The sequence below is a fragment of the Dryobates pubescens genome, chromosome 15, assembly GCF_014839835.1.
Source record: "Dryobates pubescens isolate bDryPub1 chromosome 15, bDryPub1.pri, whole genome shotgun sequence".
Classification (NCBI taxonomy): domain Eukaryota; kingdom Metazoa; phylum Chordata; class Aves; order Piciformes; family Picidae; genus Dryobates; species Dryobates pubescens.
The window spans coordinates 24,542,054-24,564,512 of NC_071626.1; the positions used below are offsets into that span (position 1 = coordinate 24,542,054).

Here is a 22,459-nt window from a genome sequence, read left to right on the forward strand (position 1 = left end):
ACAGCTTGGTGCCATCAGCAAACTTGCTGAGGGTGCACTCAGTGCCACTGTCCATGGCACCCACACAGATGTTGAACAAGCCTGGTCCCAGGACTGAGCCCTGAGGGACTCTGCTTGTCCCTGGCCTCCACTGGACACCCATGGACAGCCACCCTTTGGGTGCAGCCACCCAGCCAGTTCCTTATCCATCTGGTGGCCACCCAAACCCATGTGTCACCAGCCTGGAGAGCAGGCTGTGGGGTGGGACGGTGCCAACAGCACCACTGTTCACCTCAGCCAGCAGCACATGCAGTGTGATGCCTTAGGGGCACGGACTGCAAAAAGGTTTATTGCATGAACCCAGCAGCCCAGGAGCTCCCAGGCCTGTCCCAGATAGAACAGCTCTTTGAAAAAGGATTTAAATATGTTTTGTGAGCCCTGTAAACCACAGCTTTACCAACACCCCTGTCTTAAAGCCGAGACCAAGAGCCACAGCAGGGCACAGGAACAGGGCTGTTCAAAGTACTCTCCAGCCACAGCCAAGCAAAGCAGACACAGATGGGCACAGGGGGATTGCTTTTAGGTTTTTTCCTAGCTGAACAGGAAATTTCTGTTGGTGCCTGGAAAATGCACACAAACACTCAGAGCAGTGTTGGACTAACATCACTGAAGAGTCCTGACATCTATTAAGTGCATCATTCTGCTGTCCATGAGGAGGCTACAGGCCACAATGAAAGAATTTAAGTCCAGGTACACAAGTCACAAGAGAGGCAAAGGACCCCTCCCACTGTCAGTCAGGTGTCAGCTCTCATCTCACAGGACCAGAGATCACAGGATGGGAGGGTTGGAAGGGACTTCCGAACATCGACGAGTCCAAGCCCCTGCCAGAGCAGGAGCAGAGAACCCAGCACAGGTCACACAGGGACACATCCAGATGGGGCTGGGAAGGCTCCAGAGAAGGAGACTCCACAGCCTCTCTGGGCAGCCTGCTCCAGGGCTCTGGGACCCTCACAGTGAAGAATTTCTTCCTCATCTTCAGGTGGAACCTCCTGTGCTGCAGTTTCCATCCATTGCCCCTTGTCCTAGATAGGTGCAACTGAGCAGAGCCTGTCCCCTCCCTCTTGGCCCCCAGCCCTCAGATATTGACAGACGTTGATCAGATTCCCTCTCAGTCTTTTCCTTTCCAGACTAAACAGCCCCCTTTCCTCATCAGGCAGTGTTCCAGGCCCTTCATCATCCTTGCAGCCCTCCACTGGACTCTCTCCAGCAGATCCCTGTCCCTCTTGAACTGGGGAACCCAGAACTGGATGCAATATTCCAGGTGTGGCCTCACCAGGGCAGAGCAGAGGGGGAGGAGAACCTCCCTGGCTCTGCTGGACACACTCCTCTGAATGCAGCCCAGGATCCCATTGGCCTTCTTGGCCCCCAGGGCACACTGCTGTCCCATGCAGAACTTGCTGTCCACCAGGACCTCCTAGGTCCTTCTGCAGGGGGCTGCTCTCCAGCAGATCACCTCCCAGCCTGTCCTGGTGCAGTTTATTCTTCCTTCCCAGATGAAGGACTCTGCACTTACCCTTATCTCCTACTGAAGTCATTCAGGAATCTGCAATAGCTGCACATCCCCAGAAGCATGCATGCCACCAGTAAGAAGCTTCAGCCACATCATTTAGGATAACACAGACTCCCAATCATCTTAACTATCATGCTACAGCAAAACACAGACAGAAAACTGTTCCCAAACAAGTCAAGGTGTGGAATGGAATGGAATGGAATGGAATGGAATGGAATGGAATGGAATGGAATGGAATGGAATGGAATGGAATGGAATGGAATGGAATGGACCAGACCAGCTTGGAAGAGACCTTCAAGATCATCACATCCAACCTATCAGCTAATCCAGCCCATCTAATCAACTAACCCACGGCACCAAGCACCCCATCAAGTCTCCTCCTGAACACCTCCAGGGATGGTCACTCCACCACCTCCCCAGGAAGCACATTCCAATGGGCAATCACTCTCTCTGTGTAGAACTTCTTCCTAACCTCCAGCCTGAACCTCCCCTGGCACAGTCTGAGACTGTGTCCTCTTGTCCTGGTGCTGCTTGCCTGGGAGAAGAGACCAACCCCCACCTGGCTACAACCTCCCTTCAGGTAGTTGTAGAGAGCAGTAAGGTCACCCCTGAGCCTCCTCTTCTCCAGGCTATGCAACCCCAGCTCCCTCAGCCTCTCCTCACAGGGCTGTGTTCCAACCCCTCACCAACTTTGTTGCTCTCCTCTGGACACCTTCCAGCAAGTCAACCTCCTTCCTGCACTGAGGGCCCAGAGCCACCAAGCCGCCGCACAAGCAATAGAGGCAAGCACAAGCTCTTGTTCTGCGCTGAGCTTCCCCGTGCCCATGGAGGGGGCGAGGTGCTGGGAGAGCAGCCGCTCTCAGGGGCTGGGGTGATGATGATCACACATGACAAGCTGTCATACTTGGTAAGTAGTCACTTGGAAAACAGGAGAGAGAGAGATTCCATTGCTGCCGGTGCACAAAAGAGCTGTTTAGATAATCCCTGCTGCAGTCAATGGTTTCCATCTCGTAACACGCACGGCTCTGCAGCAGCTGCTGACTCCCACAGCACCTGACTGTTCAGTCATGCCACAGCATCAAAAACCTGCCCCTCCCAGCCCAGTGACTTTGCACTAATTATCAATGGACCTCAGCTTTCTGGATCTTCCACACATCGACTGCTACCAACAAAGACTGCGCCCAGTGCTGGGGAACAGCGAATTCCAGCGGCAAAGGCCCCAAGTTTTAGTCTGCAGAGGAGAAAACCGAGAGGAGATCTAACAAAGGTTTATAAATACCTGTGGGCTGGGTGTCAGGCAAGAAGGGACAGCCTCTGCTCACTTGTGTCCCGTGATGCAACAAGGGGCAATGGGTGGAAACTCCAGCACAGGAGGTTCCACCTCAACATGAGGAGGAACTTCTTCGCTGAGAGGGTGCCAGAGCCCTGGAGCAGGCTGCCCAGAGAGGCTGTGGAGTCTCCTTCTCTGGAGCCTTTCCATCCCTGTCTGGATGTGTTCCTGTGTGACCTGTGCTGGATTCTATGGTCCTGCTCTGGCAGGGGGGTTGGACTCCAAGATCTCTGGGGGTGCCTTCCAACCCTTAACCATCTGTGATCCTGTAAGCGAGTGGTATCCTTTTCTCCTCTGGGTGGCTTCCAAGCCAGTTTGCAAACAGGTAGAAAACAACAGCTCAACCCAGGTTTTAATAGAGGAGAACATTGTAATGTTTACATTATGCAGACTGCCACCCCAGAGATGGTGCCTGTAAGATCCACAAACACTTGAGTTCTTCTTCCCTGTGCTGCAAAAAGGGGGCTGCCCATGAGAGGCTTTTGGTAAGCTCACTCTGCAGCGAGCCCAAACACACACTGCATTTCTGTTTCACAGCCTTACACAAAGAAGTTAGTGCCCTCTGCTCTCTCTTTGGGGAATAAATGATCCCCTTTACACAAGTGTGGCCTTGTTAAGATTTTGGGTTTCAGGTATTTGGAGGTAACCTGCAAGGTGAATGGTTACTGTGTCCAGTTCTGAGCCCCTCAGTTTAAGAAGGACATCGAGACACTTGAAGGTGTCCAGAGAAGGGCAACAAGGCTGGGGAGAGGCCTTGAGCACAGCCCTGTGAGGAGAGGCTGAGGGAGCTGGGGTTGCTTAGCCTGGAGAAGAGAAGGCTCAGGGGAGACCTCATTGCTCTCTACAACTACCTGAAAGGTGGTTGTAGACAGGAAGGGGTTGGTCTCTTCTCCCAGGCAACCAGCACCAGAACAAGAGGACACAGTCTCAAGCTGTGCCAGGGGAGGTTTAGACTCGAGGTGAGGAAAAAGTTCTTCACGGAGCGAGTTGTTCGTCATTGGGATGTGCTGCCCAGGGAGGTGGTGGAGTCACCGTCCCTGGAGGTGTTCAAGGGGAGATTGGATGTGGCACTTGGTGCCATGGTCTAGTTGTGAGGTCTGTGGGACAGGTTGGATTGGATGATCCTTGGGGTCTCTTCCAACCTTAGTTATACTGTGAGACTGGGAATGGAACGGAATGGAGTAGAACGGAATGGAGTAGAACGGAATGGAGTAGAACAGAATGGAGTAGAACAGAATGGAGTAGAACAGAATGGAGTAGAACAGAATGGAGTAGAACAGAATGGAGTAGAACAGAATGGAGTAGAACAGAATGGAGTAGAACAGAATGGAGTAGAACAGAATGGAGTAGAATAGAATGGAGTAGAATAGAATGGAGTAGAATAGAATGGAGTAGAATAGAATGGAGTAGAATAGAATGGAGTAGAATAGAATGGAGTAGAATAGAATGGAGTAGAATAGAATGGAGTAGAATAGAATGGAGTAGAATAGAATGGAGTAGAATAGAATGGAATAGAATAGAATAGACCAGACCAGGTTGGAAGAGACCTTTGAGATCATTGAGTCCAACCTATCACCCAACACCATCTAATCAACTAAACCATGGCACCAAGGGCCTCATCCAGGCTCTTCCTAAACACCTCCAGGGATGGTGACTCCACCACCTCCCTGGGCAGCACATTCCAATGGCCAATCTCTCTTGCTGGGAAGAACTTCCTCCTAACATCCAGCCTAAACCTCCCCTGGCACAGCTTGAGACTGTGTCCTCCAAAGGGTAAGGGTAAATTTACTCTAGAAGCCCATCAAGTACCCATCACTGCCAATCAGACAGCACTGTGACTACTACATAGATATAACACTTCAGTAAAGAGCCACTGATAAGGTCCTTCCAGAAGTTTACTAACAATTCAAGACTAACCCATTCCCCAGGTTTGACCCTAGGAGGAGGAGGGACAAGTCACTCATTCAAGCCAGAGGGCCTGAACATCTGATTCTACAGTATTCAAGTCAAACTCCAACACTGACCACAGTGACTCCAAGGAGAGCCTGGAGAGGTGTGACTCCTCCTTCAGTTCAAGTGAATGAAAAAGAAAGCTACTGATGTCAGACGTTGCTCTTGATTCTTTCCTTTCAGGCTTGCCATTTTAATTCACCAAAGGCTCTGCCTTCAGGCTCTCCTAGCTCTCTATTTTAACTCCATGATTCTATTATTTCTTTAACACCTCAGATTTTTGTCTTGAGCATCTCAGAACTTTTTAAGCAATGAGAATAAGCCTTGCCTAGCAGTGCTGAGACATGACAAAAATATGCAAGATCTCTTCACAAACATATTTTTCTTCCCTTCAGTGAAAAATACATCCACTGCCCCAGCAGACTCCAGAACACAAACTGCCACACACAGATCAGACCTCAATCTGAGGTCTGATCAATCAAATAAGCTCTTTACAAACCACAAGGAGGCTCAGCTTAAAAGAAACTTTAGAAGCCCAAACTCTCAAGAGCCAGAAAGAGACAAGACACTGTCAAAAAGCAGTTGGTGGGGAGTTTTCGTGGGAAGAAACTTAATTAAGTAGGAATTCACATCCCTGCAGGGACTGCCTCTATCTCTTCTTCCAGTCACACACCCCAAAAACTCCCTCCCCATGTCCCAGCTCAGGAAACACCTCCCTCATTACCACCAGCTCAACTGGTCTGACCTACAGCCTGTACCCTTGCAGTTGGTGATTTGTCAGCCAAAGTAGCTAAGTTTTACCCTCACAGGGAAGTTTCTAAGGAATTAATTACTCATCTCAGCTACAACTGTTTCAAAAACTCCTTCATTTACTACAGATCAAGGGAATCATAGAAACAATGAGGTTGGAAAAGACCTCAGAGATCATCGAGTCCAACCTGTCACCCAACACCTCCTGACAGCTAAACCACGGCTCCAAGAGCCACATCCAATCCCCTCTTGAACACCTCCAGGGATGGGGACTCCACTACCTCCCTGGGCAGCACATTCCAATGGCTTAACAACTCTCTCTGGGAAGAACTTTCTCCTCACCTCCAGCCTAAACCTCCCCTGGCACAGCTTGAGACTGTGTCCTCTTGTTCTGGTGCTGCTTGCCTGGGAGGAGAGACCAACCCCCACCTGGCTACAACCTCCCTTCTGGTAGTTGTAGACTACAATGAGGTCTCCCCTGAGCCTCCTCCTCTCCAGGCTAAGCAACCCCAGCTCCCTCAGCCTCTCCTCACAGGGCTGTGCTCCAGACCCCCTCCCAGCCTCATTGCCCTTCTCTGGACACCTTCAAGTGTCTCAATGTCCTTCTTAAATTGAGGGGCCCAGAACTGGACACAGGACTCAAGGTGTGGCCTAACCAGTGCAGAGTACAGGGGCACAATGACTTCCCTGCTCCTGCTGGCCACACTGTTCCTGATGCAGGCCAGGATGCCACTGGGGGGCAGGACACCACAGGAAGGCACTATGAAGGGACTACAGATCAAAAGAAGGTACTATGAAGGGTAAGTGAAGATACAGGGATGGAGTATGAGGAAAACCAAGCTACTCTGCAACACCCAGGCCAAGTGTCCCCTAATGACAGAAAGTCTTGCAACACGTATCCAACGGATGCAGGTCAAAACCATCCAAAGAAGGTACTGCTGTTCACTCTGAGACAGGCTCTAAGGAGCCTGGAGCTCACAAACAACACATGAAACCTGCCCACATCTTCCTGTGTGTATCTCCTGAGATGTAACAGACACTGACACCAACTGGTGCCAGTGAATAAAGGTAAGCTCCATTTCTCTCAGTAAGTCCTTTCAGCACTGCTCAGCTGTAAGAAATGCCAAGCCACTAAACTGCCTTGGTCAATGACTACACACAGCAATTCCAAACCAGGTAATGAATGGTCAGAAGAACACTGTGCCAAGTAATTGGTTAAGGCACTGTGGGTAGCAAGCACCTGAGGGGAAGGGCAAACCTGTCAAAAGCTGGCTCACCACTCGAGCGGTCGATGCCACCATGCGGCAGTGGCACTGATCAGAAACGTTCCAGGTGCCATGTGAGGGAAGGGATTAGTTAAGATTTGTCATCCTGTCATGGAAAACACAGAAAAACTACTCTGTTAAAGTCACAGGTTCATGGGATGGGGGCCAACCATGGGGAATTAGATTGAAAAACAAATACACTGAAGTCTTGCACCTGGGCAGGAACAAGGTTGGGGACTGACCTGTGGGAGAGCAGTGAAGGGGAAAAGGACCTGGGGCTCCTAGTGGATGGGAGGTTGACCAGCAATGTACTCTGGTGGCCAAGAAGGCCAAAGCCATCCTGGGGTGGATTAGAAGGGCTGTGGTTAGTAGGTCAAGAGAGGTTCTCCTCCCCCTCTACTCTGCCCTGGTGAGGCCACAGCTGGAATATTGTGTCCAGTTCTGGGCCCCTCAGTGCAAGAAGGACCTCAGGGAACTGCTTGAAAGAGTCCAGCTCAGAGCCACAAAGATGATGAAGGCAGTGGAACATTTGCCTTATGAGGAGAGCCTGAGGGAGCATTAACAACACAAATATATTGAACCTCAAAAAGTACCTTGATGGACTTGCAACAGTACTAACAATTGCAGCAGCTTGGAAGCTTCTAGAATGAGCATCAGCTTTGGGGGGAAAAATGTAGAAGTGTTTTCCAGTACTTGATGTTTATTTTCTGTGTATTGAACCAGTAGTAGATACCAGTAGTTCTAAAACAAAAAATACTGAAGCATCTCTCCATGGGCTATGAGCAGAGAGCTGAGAGCTCCCACACATTCACAACAATGGCACTTGTCTGTGGCCTCAAACACAGAGGACACTTGAGAATCCTTTTTGGTTTAGCAGAATTTGTGTTATCACCTGAAACCCTACCAAAAAGTAAAGCAAAGTCTGTTAGGAAATCCAGCTGAGGCCACTGAAGAGAGGGTGGTGCAGAACCACTGTTCTGGCAACACTCTACTAAGAATAATCTCTCAAACTATTGCTCAGCTGAGTTTGATGGATGGTCCTCTGGAGAAACTGAAATCCACTACACAATAAAAGACTAGGCTAGAATTCACCAGGAGAGAATAGGGGATAGAATATGGAATGGAATGGAATGGAATGGAATGGAATGGAATGGAATGGAATGGAATGGAATGGAATGGAATGGAATGGAATGGACCAGGTTGGAAAAGACCTTTGAAATCACCAAGTCCAACCTATCACCCAACACCACCTAATCAACTAAACCATGGCACCAAGTGCCTCACCCAGGCTCCTCCTAAACACCTGGGTTAGGAACTGGCTGGAGGCTGAGCCCAGAGAGTGGTGGTGAATGGTGCCACATCCAGCTGGCAGCCAGGCACCAGTGGTGTGCCCCAGGGATCAGTGCTGGGCCCCATCCTCTTTAACATCTTCATTGATGGTATGGATGAGGGCATTGAGTCCATCATCAGCAAGTTTGCAGATGACACCAAGTTAGGAGCAGATGTTGGTCAGTTAGAGGGCTGAAGGGCTCTGCAGAGGGACCTTGGCCGACTGCACAGATGGGCAGAGTCCAACAGGATGGCATTCAACAAGTCCAAGTGCCAGGGGCTGCACTTTGGCCACAGCAACCCCATGCAGAGATACAGGCTGGGGGCAGAGTGGCTGAGAGCTGCCAAACAGAGAGGGACCTGGGGGTGCTGATTGACACCCGCCTAAACATGAGCCAGCAGTGTGCCCAGGTGGCCAAGAGGGCCAATGGCATCCTGGCCTGTATTAGGAATAGTGTGGCCAGCAGGAGCAGGGAAGTCATTGTGCCCCTGTACTCTGCACTGGTTAGGCCACACCTTGAGTCCTGTGTCCAGTTCTGGGCCCCTCAATTTAAGAAGGACATCGAGACACTTGAAGGTGTCCAGAGAAGGGCAACAAGGCTGGGGAGAGGCCTTGAGCACAGCCCTGTGAGGAGAGGCTGAGGGAGCTGGGGTTGTTTAGCCTGGAGAAGAGGAGGCTCAGGGGAGACCTCATTGCCCTCTCCAACTCCCTGAAGGGAGGTTGTAGCCAGGAAGGGGTTGGTCTCTTCTCCCAGGCAAGCAGCACCAGAACAAGAGGACACAGTCTCAAGCTGCGCCAGGGGAGGTTTAGACTCGAGGTGAGGAGAAAGTTCTTCACCGAGCGAGTCATTCGTCATTGGGATGTGCTGCCCAGGGAGGTGGTGGAGTCACCATCCCTGGAGGTGTTCAAGAGGGGATTGGATGTGGCACTTGGTGCCATGGTCTAGTCATGAGGTCTGTGGAGACAGGTTGGACTGGATGATCCTTGGGGTCTCTTCCAACCTTAGTGATACTGTGATACCTCCAGTGATGGTGACTCCACCACCTCCCTGGGCAGCACATTCCAGTGGTAAATCTCTCTTTCTGTGAATAACTTCTTCCTAACATCCAGCCTGAACCTCCCCTGGGGCAGGTTTAGGCTGGAATGAATGAGCTACAGAGTACTGTAAAGCTATAAGGTTGAAAGATTGGTTCTGCAGATGGTTCTCTCTCTTCAGCCCCTGCACTGAAGAGAAGCCATGCAAACAGAAATGTCAGAGTAGTTAATCAGGTCTTGACTCAGATCAGCCTTCTTTGCCTGAAACCAGAAGTAGCTTCAGCTCTTGTAATTGAAGCCATCTTTCTTGCAAGTGAATCAAGAGCAACCAAGAGTTCCAAAAGGGAATCAAGTAAGGTCATTTGCTGTGGAATTTGTCTTGAGTTTCCTCTTCACTAAGTAAAATCCCTCTGAAAACCAAAGGTCTCAAAAAGCTTATTATGTGCCTGAAAAATGAGATGTTTCAACCTGAAATCTAACAAACATCTTCAACATCTCCAGGAGCATTTGGAACAAAAAGGCACACACCACAAAACAAACTCTGGAGTGAAACACAGGATAGCAACAGGTTTGTAGGAGATGACTATAGAAGGAAACAGAGGGGTAATGGACAAAAGCATTTCATTTCTCCAGGAGATAAAATAGTAGCCCTCCTGCTGGGAAGGATCACTTTCTTGGTTGGTGGTGGTTTGGGGGTGTGTGTGTGTGTTTTGATCCATGAGATGCATTCTCTGGTTTAAATGGAGTGTTAAAACTTCACCAAAATCTGTGAGAATGCTGTAGGAAGAGACTCAAGAAAGGTACAGAAACACTAATGATACCTATAGTGTGTCTTATTTCCCCATGCTCTGGACACATGCAAGGAGACTGAGAGGGGATCTAATCAATGTCTATCAATATCTGAGGGCTGGGGCTCAGGAAGGGCCAGCCTCTGCTCATTGTGCCCTGGGATAGGACAAGGGGCAATGGATAGAAACTGCAGCACAGGAAGTTCCACCTCAACACGAGGAAGAACTCCTTCACAGTAAGATTCTCAGAGCACTGGGACAGAGAGGTGGTGGAGCTGCAGAGAGAAGATCCTCAGCCGTGACACAAGGTGGCTGTAACCAGGAGCCTGCTCCGAACCGCCCTCTAGAGGAGTCCCTCACTCTCCGAAGGAGACAAGAGAGATCAGCTTCACAAGGGCAAACCAAAACTGGCTTCTCCAGATCCTCTCCTTGTATTGTGATACACCACAGAAACCAGGCAGAAGTAAAGCAGGATCTAAAAAACAAATTATGAAGAGGAAGTGCTATGTACCAGTTCACACATGATCACACAGGATGTTAGGGGCTGGAAGGGACCTCTGAAGATCTCCAAGTCCAACCCCCCTGCCAGAGCAGGACCAGAGAATTCAGCACAGGTCACACAGGAACACATCCAGACAGGGCTGGGAAGGCTACAGAGAAGGAGACTCCACAACCTCTCTGGGCAGCCTCTTCCAGGGCTCTGGGACCCTTACAGTAAAGAAGTTCTTCCTCATCTTGAGGTGGAACTTGCTGTGCTGGAGTGGAGTTTCCATCCATTGCTCCTTCTCCTATCCCAGGGCACAAGTGAGCAGAGGCTGTCCCTGTCCCTTCCTTCCTGACCCCCAGCCCTCAGCTATTGACAGACACTGATCAGATCCCCTCTCAGTCTTCTCCTCTCCAGACTAAACAGCCCCAGGGCTCTCAGCCTCTCCTCATCAGGCAGTGCTCCAGGCCCTTCATCATCCTTGTAGCCCTCCCTTGGACTCTCTCCAGCACATCCCTGTGCCTCTTGAACTGGGGAGCCCAGAACTGGATGCAATATTCCAGATGAGGTCTCACCAGGGCAGAGCAGAGGGGAGAAGAACCTCCCTGGATCTGCTGGACACACTCTTCCTGGCCACAAGGGCACATTGCTGTCCCATGCAGAACTTCTTGTCCACCAGGACTCCTAGGGGCCCCTTCTCCAGGGGGCTGCTCTCTAGCAGATCACCTCCTAACCTGTACAGGTGCAGTTCATTATTCTTTCCCTGATGCAGTACTCAGTTGGTACCTCATACAAAAGAAAGATGAACCAGAGGAGAATCCTGCCATTAAAGTAGAAACAGGTAGTTCCTATCACTACTTCAATTGTTTCCTGTGAAAGGCTCCATCAGGACAACGATGAAACTAAAGCAGAAGAAGATCAGGTGACAGGTCCTTTGTATCAGAATCCTCTCAATTCACACATGAGCAGTGTTCAGCCATCTAGAGTAGGAAGACTGCTCACCAGAGACATCATCAATGGAAAGAACTTGGGATTACTCAAGAAGTTGCATCACCAGTGGCTGACACTGCTTGGAAAACACAGTGAGAAGCACCAGGCATTATCATCCTGCCACCATCCCTCTCAAGGCTTTCTTACCGAAACACAGAAGTGTCCTCCTCAGGATGGGATTCTACACAGCTGCTCATTCTCATTTACCACCTCTCACTCTTTTGCCCTAAACAAGGTTTCTCAGACCACTCTTGTTACCCAGCTACCTTCCAACAGTGCATTAGGCAGAGCAGTTAATATCCATTACGGGCTGCTGCTTCGATCGCTGCCTCTCTGGAGGAGAGTACAGAGGATACAGAGCAGAGTGCTTTGGTACAGCTCTCCACAAGCAGGCATCAGCCACATGCCAAGCAGCAAGGAATCATAGAATCAGCAAGGTTGGAAAAGACCTCAGAGATCATCAAGTCCAACCTGTCACCCAGCACCTCCTGACTAACTAAGCCATGGCTCCAAGTGCCACATCCAAGCCTTTTTTGAACAGCTCCAGGGATAGCGACTCCACCACCTCCCTGGGCAGCACATCCCATGATTCAGGCTGTGTAGATAACTAGCTACTACTCAAAGAGGATGCACACAACAAGCACAGGGCTGTTACCCCACGTACCCTGGGAGTGCAACTGAACCAACTGTTCACTTACAAGCAACAAGAGGAGGAGGCAAAAGGATTTTAAAGAGTAACTGTCAGAAAAATGAAAGCTGTTGGAAGCACAGAGAGCAGAAAAGAATCAGGAAAAGTGAGCTGGGAAAGGATGAAACAAATCCTGAAGCAGAAGGATAAAAGTGTGTGCAATCAGTTCATTAACAGCCTGAAGTCCCTCCAAGGCATTATGAAACAGAGTGAGAAACAACCTGGCAGATTAAAAGGGACAGTTGTTTTATCTAAATCAGTAAAAACACTGGAAAATAGATCTGATTTCAGTGAAAGATGACCAGGGGAAAAGCTGTGGTCACTGCCTGGTTTTAGGAGTGAGGCTTGGAGAAACACACAAGAATTTCCTGTTTAGAAAGGGAAGTTTAGTGCAACAAAGATGAAAGAACAGATTTGGAAAGCATCAGTGGTTTGGAGTGCTTGAAGAGCAAACCCAAGGACAGCCTGCTGGCACACAGGCTGCTATAGCTACACGACAGCAGAGGAGCAGACTCAACAGCTACCTCTGCTCAGGAGCAAGTCCTCTTAACTGACTACACCAATTCCATTCAAGCATTTGTAACCTCCTATCCATAACACTACAGTATTGCCCTTGGATGCAAATATGTCTTAGGGGTTTTCAGAACTAACTGGTTGAAAGGTTTCCCCTCAATTTGCAAACCTTTGGAAGGCAATTATCACCAAATTATTCTTAAAAAAAAACCCTTCTAGACTAATAGTTTCCTTTCTGAATCTTGCATTCACAGAACAAAACAGACTTCCAAACTCTAGCTTTGTATGTACTGTCATGGTTGGCAGGCAAGATCCTTCTCCAGCGAAGCAGCAGCCAGAGAAAAGGGGGCAAAAAATGAATGTGGGAGAGAAGACTGCTAAGGGTCCCCTGCACACATGGCCAGGGAAATTAAGTTTAGAATAACCTTTTGTTTTCCTTTTTACACCCAACTGTGAATTGTTTATACAACCCCATGCAGAGCTACAGGCTGGGGGCAGAGTGGCTGAGAGCTGCCAAACAGAGAGGGACCTGGGGGTGTTGATTGACAGCTGCCTAAACATGAGCCAGCAGTGTGCCCAGGGGGCCAAGAGGGCCAATGGCATCTTGGCCTGCATCAGGAACAGTGTGGCCAGCAGGAGCAGGGAAGTCATTGTGCCCCTGTACTCAGCACTGGTTAGGCCACACCTTGAGTCCTGTGTTCAGTTCTGGGCCCCTCAGTTTAAGAAGGACATTGAGACACTTGAAGGTGTCCAGAGAAGGGCAACAAGGCTGGGGAGAGGCCTTGAGCACAGCCCTGTGAGGAGAGGCTGAGGGAGCTGGGGTTGCTTAGCCTGGAGAAGAGGAGGCTCAGGGGAGACCTTATTGCTCTCTACAACTACCTGAAGGGAGGTTGTAGCCAGGTGGGGGTTGGTCTCTCCTCCCAGGCAAGCAGCACCAGAACAAGAGGACACAGTCTCAAGCTGCGCCAGAGGAGGTTTAGGCTGGAGGTGAGGAGAAAGTTCTTCACTGAGTGAGTCATTCGTCATTGGAATGTGCTGCCCAGGGAGGTGGTGGAGTCTCCATCCCTGGAGGTGTTCAAGAGGGGACTGGATGTGGCACTTGGAGCCATGGTTTAGTTGTCAGGAGGTGTTGGGTGACGGGTTGGACTTGATGATCTTTGAGGTCTCTTCCAACCTTGGCGATACTGTGATTCACTCTTCTGCTCGAAAATCTGCAGCTACCTTTTAAAGGCACAGCCTAAAACTGCCAGAATGTACTCAACACATTTCCAGTCAGAGCCCAGTTACCTGGGGATATGCAGAAAGCCAAAACAAGCACATCTGCCAACAAAGAGGTTTTTGAAACAGCTTCTTGGCACTGAAGTGGGCCACAGAAACAGTCACAGTGGAAGCAGGGGACACACCTCACATGCACTGAGATTTATTTGATGAGTGCTACAGAAAATAACCAGCACACCCACATCACTTCTATAAATGCTGTAAATATAAGCAGCATATGCTATGTGCTTTGGTGCCAAACTGATCATTTCTGTCCTAACTCTTGATGCTGTCTCTTCAGGTACTTCTCACTTCATGACAGGTAAGTTCAGTAAATGACAGAGTGTGCATTCATAAATGCTTGTTCAATAACAAAGATTCTGTCTTTGGAGGTTTTTCTTACTACACTTCACCAGAGTAAATTCTGACTCACAGGAATGAGTAGTGACTGAAATGTCATTTGGGAGTGACAATTCCCCAAAACAACCTTGACAAACAGCATTGTTTGAGTGCTTGCCACCACAAAATAAAGTTTTACTCCCTAGGCTTATGTGAAAGACAATCTATCTATTTTGCCTCCCATGTATTTATTTAGCCCCCTGTGTATATATAAACCTAGGCTGGAAGAAATACCTGCCTCAGACTCCATGCACTCCTTGACTCCTTAAAATTAAATAAATGAACAGATGTAGCTTAGGCCAGGTTAAAGCCTCACACCACTGCACTACCACTGACTGACATCAACAGAAGCCTTAACTTAATAGGGCAAAACTATTTAGCACATGAGATTGCTCAAGCCACTGCCCAGTTCATGCTGGTAAACACCACCTCGCCCTTGTTTACTTCCACTTGCCTCCCAAAAAAAAACAAGCATGTGCTCATGTTCTCAAGATGGCTCAACAAAGATCTCCACTCCTCCTAGCCTCCAGACAGATACTAAACCCACTTATTTGCTTCATAAACACCAACTGGCCCTGGCATAGCTCAAATTAAAACAGTGAACTAAGTACACAGAGCGTCTTCTCCATCAGCATCTCCTCCAACTACTGTAAAGGAAAAAAGGAAGAGATGCATCACAGCAAACATCAGGCTAGCATTCTACATCCATGCACAAACAGCTGCAGAACTAATTGCAAATACAGTTGCATGTGTAAATCCAGAGAGGTGGATACAGAATGGAATAGAATTAACCAGGTTGGAAGAGACCTTGGAGATCATCGAGTCCAACCCATCAAGCGATATGCAGGCATTACCTTGAGCTGAAGGAGGAGGATGCTCCTGTGGCTTCTCTTGTGACAAAAGTCCCAGGTAGCTGAGCACTACATACTTTGTTTCGTAGTGAAATCCTACAGGCACGGCAGTAGAGGACGCCATCAGGCTGGCTTGCAGGGCAGCAGCGCTCTTACGGGGCACTAAGGCTTCCTCTCCGGGTAACTGAGGAAGACTGCAAAAAAGAACAGAGAGGTTTGTTTGGGGCTTTATATGGCTGCAATAGGTCACGAACTCATACATAACAGGGAATTACATAACAATTGTGAAGTAATAGCCAGGTTTTTGCCCTGATATCCTATGCATTCTTATTCTAATGAGAACCAACTGCCCCCAGCCCAGCTCCTGCCTGCTGCCGGCAGTGGAATTTCTCACTCCTGCTTGGCATTACTCTCACATTAAAGCAAACCGAAGTGCTCCTCAGCATGTGTCCTCCTCAGAATGCCTTCCAACTCAACCACACACAAAAATACAGGTATTCACACAAAGGAGACTTGAAGGATTCTGAAGACTTACTAACTACAATTTGAGGTTAAAAGATGGATTGCAAGGAGCCTCTCTTCCCCCAGGCCTCTGAGGAGTATTCTCCTGATTCTCTGCTTTCTCAGATGTGCTATCATGACGCTTAAAAGTTTTAGCACAGAAAAAGTGACCACAATTGCCTTGAATTGATTTTACTGTTCCAACAGTAATGGCAAACACATGGCAAACGGAGGCAAGGCCACATTCACCGTAGGGACTGGAAGAACAGATGGCTGTATGGCCTGGACTTCTCACCCAGACATTAATACCTACAAAGCAGAGATCCACACCCAACAGCAACATCAGGCTGAAGAACATCCCTGGTTTGCTTTCATTGTTTTGTTGCTTCTTCTTTTCTAACAACTCAGAACGGGGTGGGGAATAAAGGTAGAGAGAAATCAAAAACAGCCATGGAAAAAAAGGTTAAAGAATGATCTCAGAAAACAGCACAGAAGTGGGGGAAAAGGCATAGAACAGATTGAAGAGAAGCTTCAGATTAATTAGCAAGGTTTAGATCTCTGCAATAAGAACAGTATGGGTAACTGCTTCCAACATGCCATCAACTTGATGAACCAAATATTGTGAGTCAGGGATTTAATGTGAGCTCTCAAAGTAAAGTTCTCAATCACTTCAAAAAGTCATTCCCAAACAAGAGGTAGCCCACTCTGGGCCATCGGAATGGGTATCTAAATGAAAGGCAGGCATGAAAGTTCATGCTACAAAACAGCTACTGCACTGAAGGAGATGTGTAATCTACTAGTGAGAGACTGCTGCAGATACATTTAGAAGAAAAATGAAAACCTATTTTAAAGCTTAAAACAGAACAAGAAAACTTCTACATACAGGGAACAGAAGTTGCAACATCTCAAGAGGGTTCCCAGTTATACTGGCAATGCCTTGAGACTAGGCCAAACTAAAGCCCAATCTGCAAATGAAGCCTCAAGATTAAAAATAATAGAAACAGAATAAATAAAGGAAAGCATTGACCAGTCTGGCTATGCAAGAGCTCTGGGCTAACTTCTAGCTCCTCCTCCTCCCCCCTGGACAGGAATCCAGAATACCAGCAGTACAAGTGGCTAGTGAGGATAAGCAGAACTGTTATCTGAGCTGTGGCACGGTTACTGCATGAGTAGGTAGCTTGGCAGAGAAAAATTTGTCCAACAGATTAAAAGCTGCAAAAGGCAAAGACTTGGTGTAGAATGGGTTGAGTGTTCCCCCTTTAATCTTTAGCAATTCTAATTTCTGAAAGTCACCTGGTACCCAAAACACAGGAGGACTCTGTCACGAAGGCTGTACTCCCAAAGCTCTGCCTCTTGCCATGTGTTTCAAAATGCCTGAAATCCTTTACCCAAGACTTGACTGAGTCTTTGCTGTGGACTGAATTGAAATAGTGATTTACATAGAGAGGAATCAATGCTGAAATTGAATCAACACTCTTCCCTTTTCCCTCAGAGTAGTAATCCTACATCTATGTGGCCTCTACCCTAGAGTGCTCTACAGGCAACACATCATTCTTCAGGAGCACAAGAAATTAGAGTAGAAGATAAGCACAGCATCTGCACAACTGCAGAGTTGTCCTTCAGCTGCTTCCATAAACTGAGTTTCATAAAGCAGGGAGATTGGGAAAAAAATAACTGCTCAGAAGACTTTAGGATCCTTTAACAATAGACAGTGGACACTGGAACAGGTTGCCCAGGGAGGTGGTAGAAGCCTCATCTCTGGAGGTTTTTAAGGTCAGGCTGGATGTGGCTGTGAGAAACCTGCTGTAGTGTGAGGTGTTTGTGCCCCTGTACTCTGCACTGGTTAGGCCACACCTCGAGTCCTGTGTCCAGTTCTGGGCCCCTCAGTTTAGGAAGGACATTGAGACACTTCAATGTGGCCAGAGAAGGGCAACAAAGCCCTGTGAGGAGAGGCTGAGGGAGCTGGGGTTGCTTAGCCTGGAGAAGAGGAGGCTCAGGAGAGACCTCATTGCTCTCTAGAACTACCTGAAAGGTGGTTGTAGCCAGGTGGGGGTCGGTCTCTTCTCTCAAGCAACCAGCACCAGAACAAGGGGACACAGTCTCAAGCTGTGCCAGGGGAAGTTTAGGCTGGAGGTGAGGAGAAAGTTCTTCACTGAGAGAGTCTTTCACCATTGGAATGTGCTGCCCAGGGAGGTGGTGGAGTCACCGTCCCTGGAGGTGTTCAAGAGGGGACTGGATGTGGCACTTGGAGCCATGGTTTAGTCATGGGGTCTGTGGTGACAGGTTGGACTTGATGATCTTTGAGGTCTCTTCCAACCCTGGTGATTCTGTGTGATTCTCTGTGTGTCCCTACCCATGGCAGGGGGGTTGGAACTAGATGATGCTTGAGGTCCCTTCTAACCCCAACAATTCTATGGTCTGAAGAGCAGGTCTGTAGAATCAGATCCCCAGGTGTCATCACCACATCACATGTTCACATCACCAGGCCTGATAGATGTCCTTCACCAGACTGCAAAAGCTGCTCCCCAGCAGGCTGCAGTTCTGGTTTGTTCAGCAGAGATCCACAGTCCTGAGACCAACACACTTCTCACAACGCCTACACAGTGCACGGGAGCCCTTCCAGACAACCTGAACTGATCTGTCCTGAAAACAGCACTCTGACAGATGGCCCAGAGACATCCAGACACTATGCTGTGGATCAAAGAACAAGCCTGAACATGTAACAAAGGTTGCAATTCCAAATCAACACTGCAAATGAAAGAAAACACCCACAGCCAACCCAAGCAAGTGCCAGACTCCATAGCAGCAGGGATCTATGTGCAGCAGTGAGGACTAATTCATGAAAACTTCAGCATGCTTAGCTCAGCACCTCTAGAAGGAGGAGGAGGAAACAAAAAGAGAGAGAGAGAATCAGACTACAGCTCATTTAAATAGCAGTTAATGCTTCTCTGTGAAAAGCATGAAGAAAAAAAGCTTTGGAGGAAAAAAAATAATCACTTTGGTCAATGGATTCTGGAAGGCAGATTTCTGTTGAAATGAGGAAGGAAGTTTAGGAGCCTGAATAAAGGCAACATCTTCAGCTTCACATTAGAGAATGTCAGACTGGGCAGGCACTTCAGAGTCACTGGTCTTCCTGGGCTACTGGATTACTCATTTGGAATTGTGAATGACTGTTTCTGTTTACTCAAAGAACCAGACAAATATTGACTCAGATGCTGTAAATGTCTCAGAAAAGGCCACTTTTCAAGAATGAGTGGGATGAAAAAGGGACATGCAGCCTGGGGCACCGTATCAGAGGAAGGAGAGCTTTCCACTGCTGGAGAAAAATGGAAGAAACTCCAGAAATTGTGTAAGAGAATAAGGCAAGGGCTTGTATGGGAGATGTAACGGAACAGAGGAAATAAGGCATTATACACAGGCTACATAAGCCTCGAAGCAAGGGCAAGAGGGTTCCTCGCGGTGTAACAGGTTTGCTGCAAGAATATTGCCTCTTAAAAAGCTAAGAGATAAAAATTATTACCAATTACTCCCCACAAAAAACCTTCCTGGGTTCCTGCACCCCAGGGGGAGCAAAAGGCTACATGTGGTGAAGCTTGCTTAGTTTGTTACTCCTCCAACCCTGCTGCCCTTTTGTTTCACGTGGGCTGAGCTGCTCAACTGACCTGAGAGCAGAGTTCCAGTCAGGCTGACGTTTCCTGGTGCAATCTGTCACAGCCTAATCCACAGAAGTCAGTTATATGTTAGATAACAAGCAACAGGAGCCTGCCAAGGAATACTGTGAACACAACCCCCTAGCAGTGAGGCTGGGCTTTGTGTCAGTCCTTACCTGCAAAATCCTTCTGTGCACCAAGCTGTATTGCAGCCCGCATCATGCAAAAGCCACAATGCAACAGCACCATGGTACTGCCTGGAAGCACAGCTCACCAGCTGCCCCCAGGCATCTTCCAAGCATCTATTCAACCTGTTGCAGGTCTGAGCCTCGCCTTTTGCCGTTAGAGCTGTGGCCTCACCAAGTGCTTTGTTGCATGTTTATAAAATAAACCCCAAAGAATAGGTGAGCAATATCCCTCCTGATCTCTGAAGCACTAAAAATGCAGCCCCAGAAAAAAACAGCACAGTCACAGACTGCCTTCTTCTTACAAATAACACTGCCACCATGAGCACAGTTAAGTCTCTCCTGAAAACAGCGTGAATCTAGGGCTGGATGCACTTCCCAGCTACAGCCCAGGTTATCAACCCCACTTACCAGCTACAAACTTAACCAGACTAGGAAGCTGCTCTGCTGGAAGAACATTTCAAAGCATGCATGGTCTCAGTCAGCAAGTGTTCAGCCAAGCAGGGACAGGGAGATTTAGCGAGGCAACAAAATGGTAGCACTGGAATTCAAATCATTCTTAGGGCAGCATGCCACCAACAGATTCACAAGTTGGGGTCATCCTCCTGACACCAATCTCTGCAACAAGTAACCCCTCTTAGGTCACTCTGATGTACAGAGCCCAGAAAGCCAATCACATCCTGGGCTGCAGCAAGAAAAGCGTAGCAAACAGGTCAAGGGAGGGGATTCTCCCCCTCTGCTCAGCTCTGGTGAGACCCCACCTGGAGCATGGTGTCCAGTTCTGGAGCCTCTGTTACAGGAAGGTGCTGGAGGTGCTGGAATGTGTCCAGAGAAGGGCCAGGAGGATGAGCAGAGGGCTGGAGCTGCTCTGCTATGGGGACAGACAGAGGGAGTTGGGGCTGTTCAGTCTGAAGAAGGCAAGGCACCAAGGAGACCTAATTGTGGCCTGCCAGTATCTGAAGGGGGCTACAAGAAAGCTGGGGAGGGACTTTTAAGGGTGTCAGGGAGTGATAGGACTGGGGGGAATGGAGCAAAACTAGCAATGGGTAGATTCAGATTGGATGTTAGGCAGAAGTTCTTCCCCATGAGGGTGGTGAGAGACTGGCACAGGTTGCCGAGGGAGCTGGTGGAAGCCTCATCCCTGGAGGTGTTTGCAGCCAGGCTGGATGTGGCTGTGAGCAACCTGCTGTAGTGTGAGGTGTCCCTGCCCGTGGCAGGGGGGTTGGAACTGGCTGATCCTTGAGGTCCCTTCCAACCCTGACAGTTCTGTGATTCTATGATTTTATAGCTTTACATTTATGTTTTACCCAAATGTACTGAGTTTCAAAGACCTGCAGATCTACAAAACCACACCCCGTATCAACAAGATGGAAAATATTCCAGCACTCTGCAACCTCACCAGACGGCTCGTGTAGGGATTTTGGATGAGCCTTGCATGTGCAGACTAGTTTAACCTTGCAGCAGTCTACCTCTGGAAACACTTCACGTAACAGGTAGGCCTTTCCAAAGCACCCAATTGCAATCAAGTTGGAAGCCAAATTCCTCAGAGTATTTTTCCAACGATATATGATGGTAAGTCTGAAAAGCTGCTTTTAACAAACTTGAGAACTACTGAGTTCAAATACTTCAATTTTACTGGAATTAATCGATACTGCATCCATTACTGATCCTCTAGTGGCACTTAATGGATAGAAATACTAGAAAATATGACAGTTACATAGCTGGGCAGTGGATTTAGCTGACCTTATGGGGAAATGTAATTAAATGAATATTCTAGGCAAATGGTTTGATTTCTTTTTTTCCTTGTAGGAAGAAAACCAAAGACTGTGCAAGTTGTAAGGGCTCCCAATCCTTTCAGGCTTTAAAACATCCTACCACAACATTAAAACATAACAAACCCGGCTCCCATTAACAAGTTTTCATTCACTTTTTTAATCTGCCAAGCACTATTTGGTTCTGAAAGTGAGCAAGAGGAGAGGTAAGGTAGAAGCACTGCACTCGCTTTAAGTTTCAATAGCGCCAGACAAAGGCAGAACCGGAGCAGAGGAGCAGCCTGCAAGACTTGCAGCGTAAGCTACTCAGTTACTACGGCGATGAATGAGGTATTTATATCTGGGCAGAAACGGCAAGGAGCAAAAAGCCGGGATGAGTCAGCCGGCGGGGTCCGTGCCGGAGCCACAGCCTACGCGCTACAGCGGCAGGTGCGGGCAGGCCGCAGCCCCTGCAGCGGAGCAGCCGCCGGCTCTCCTTGCCACCGCCCTTCAGGAGCTGCCGGGGACGGAGGGGCACAGCCCTTTCTCGCATACCGCGAGGCCCGGCCCGGCCTGACCACCTGCTCGAAGCGGCGCCCTCCTGGCAGCCGGTCGGGAAGGGACGCTCTGGAGGGGGCTCGGCTCGCTGGCCCTCAGGGCTACCCGGGGCTGGGGAACGCGTCCTTCAGACGCGGCCAGGGGCAGGAGGGGGGCACGGGCAGGAGGGGGGCGTGGCCCCGCTGCGCTCCACCCCCGCCGGGAAGTTCCACGGCCACCGACCCCGCGGAGAGCGGCCGGCTCCCCCCTCCCCTCATGGACAACGCGCGGGAGGGGGGGGAGGGGAGGGCGGGGGAGAGGAGGCGCGCGCACCGCCCAGCGGCCGCGCCGGCCTCCCGCCGGCTCCCCCACCCCGCTGCCGGGCGGCGGGGCGCAGGGTGACGAAGGGGGCGAGAGGGGAAAACAAATAAATTAATTAATCGCCCGCCCGCCCCTACCCCCTTCCTCACCTGCGAGCGCCGCGGGACGCGAACGGGGCGGGGAGGGAGAGGAGGGGGGCGGACAGGCCGGGCGGGCGAGGAGCGGCGCTGCTCCGGGTCGGTCCGCCGGAGGTGGTGGGCGCGCGCTCGCGCGCGCGCGAGGCGGTACGAGCTCTGCCCTAATTTGCCGCCGCCGCCATGATGGAGGGGCGGAGA

At 49.4% G+C, this 22,459-nt stretch overlaps 1 protein-coding gene across 1 annotated transcript in view; it reads right to left on the bottom strand.

Annotated features, from left to right (window-relative positions):
* The window catches only part of BCL2L13 (BCL2 like 13), a 57,993-nt gene extending 35,588 nt beyond the window's left edge, over positions 1 to 22,405 (bottom strand). Inside the window, exons 1-2 of the mRNA XM_054167825.1 lie at positions 22,274 to 22,405; positions 15,183 to 15,373 (exon numbers count right to left, since the gene is read on the bottom strand). Of these exons, the coding sequence (XP_054023800.1) occupies positions 15,183 to 15,303 (121 nt within the window). The 5' untranslated portion in view covers positions 15,304 to 15,373; positions 22,274 to 22,405. The remainder of the gene's footprint in view (positions 1 to 15,182; positions 15,374 to 22,273) is intronic.
* Positions 22,406 to 22,459: the final 54 nt, after the last annotated feature.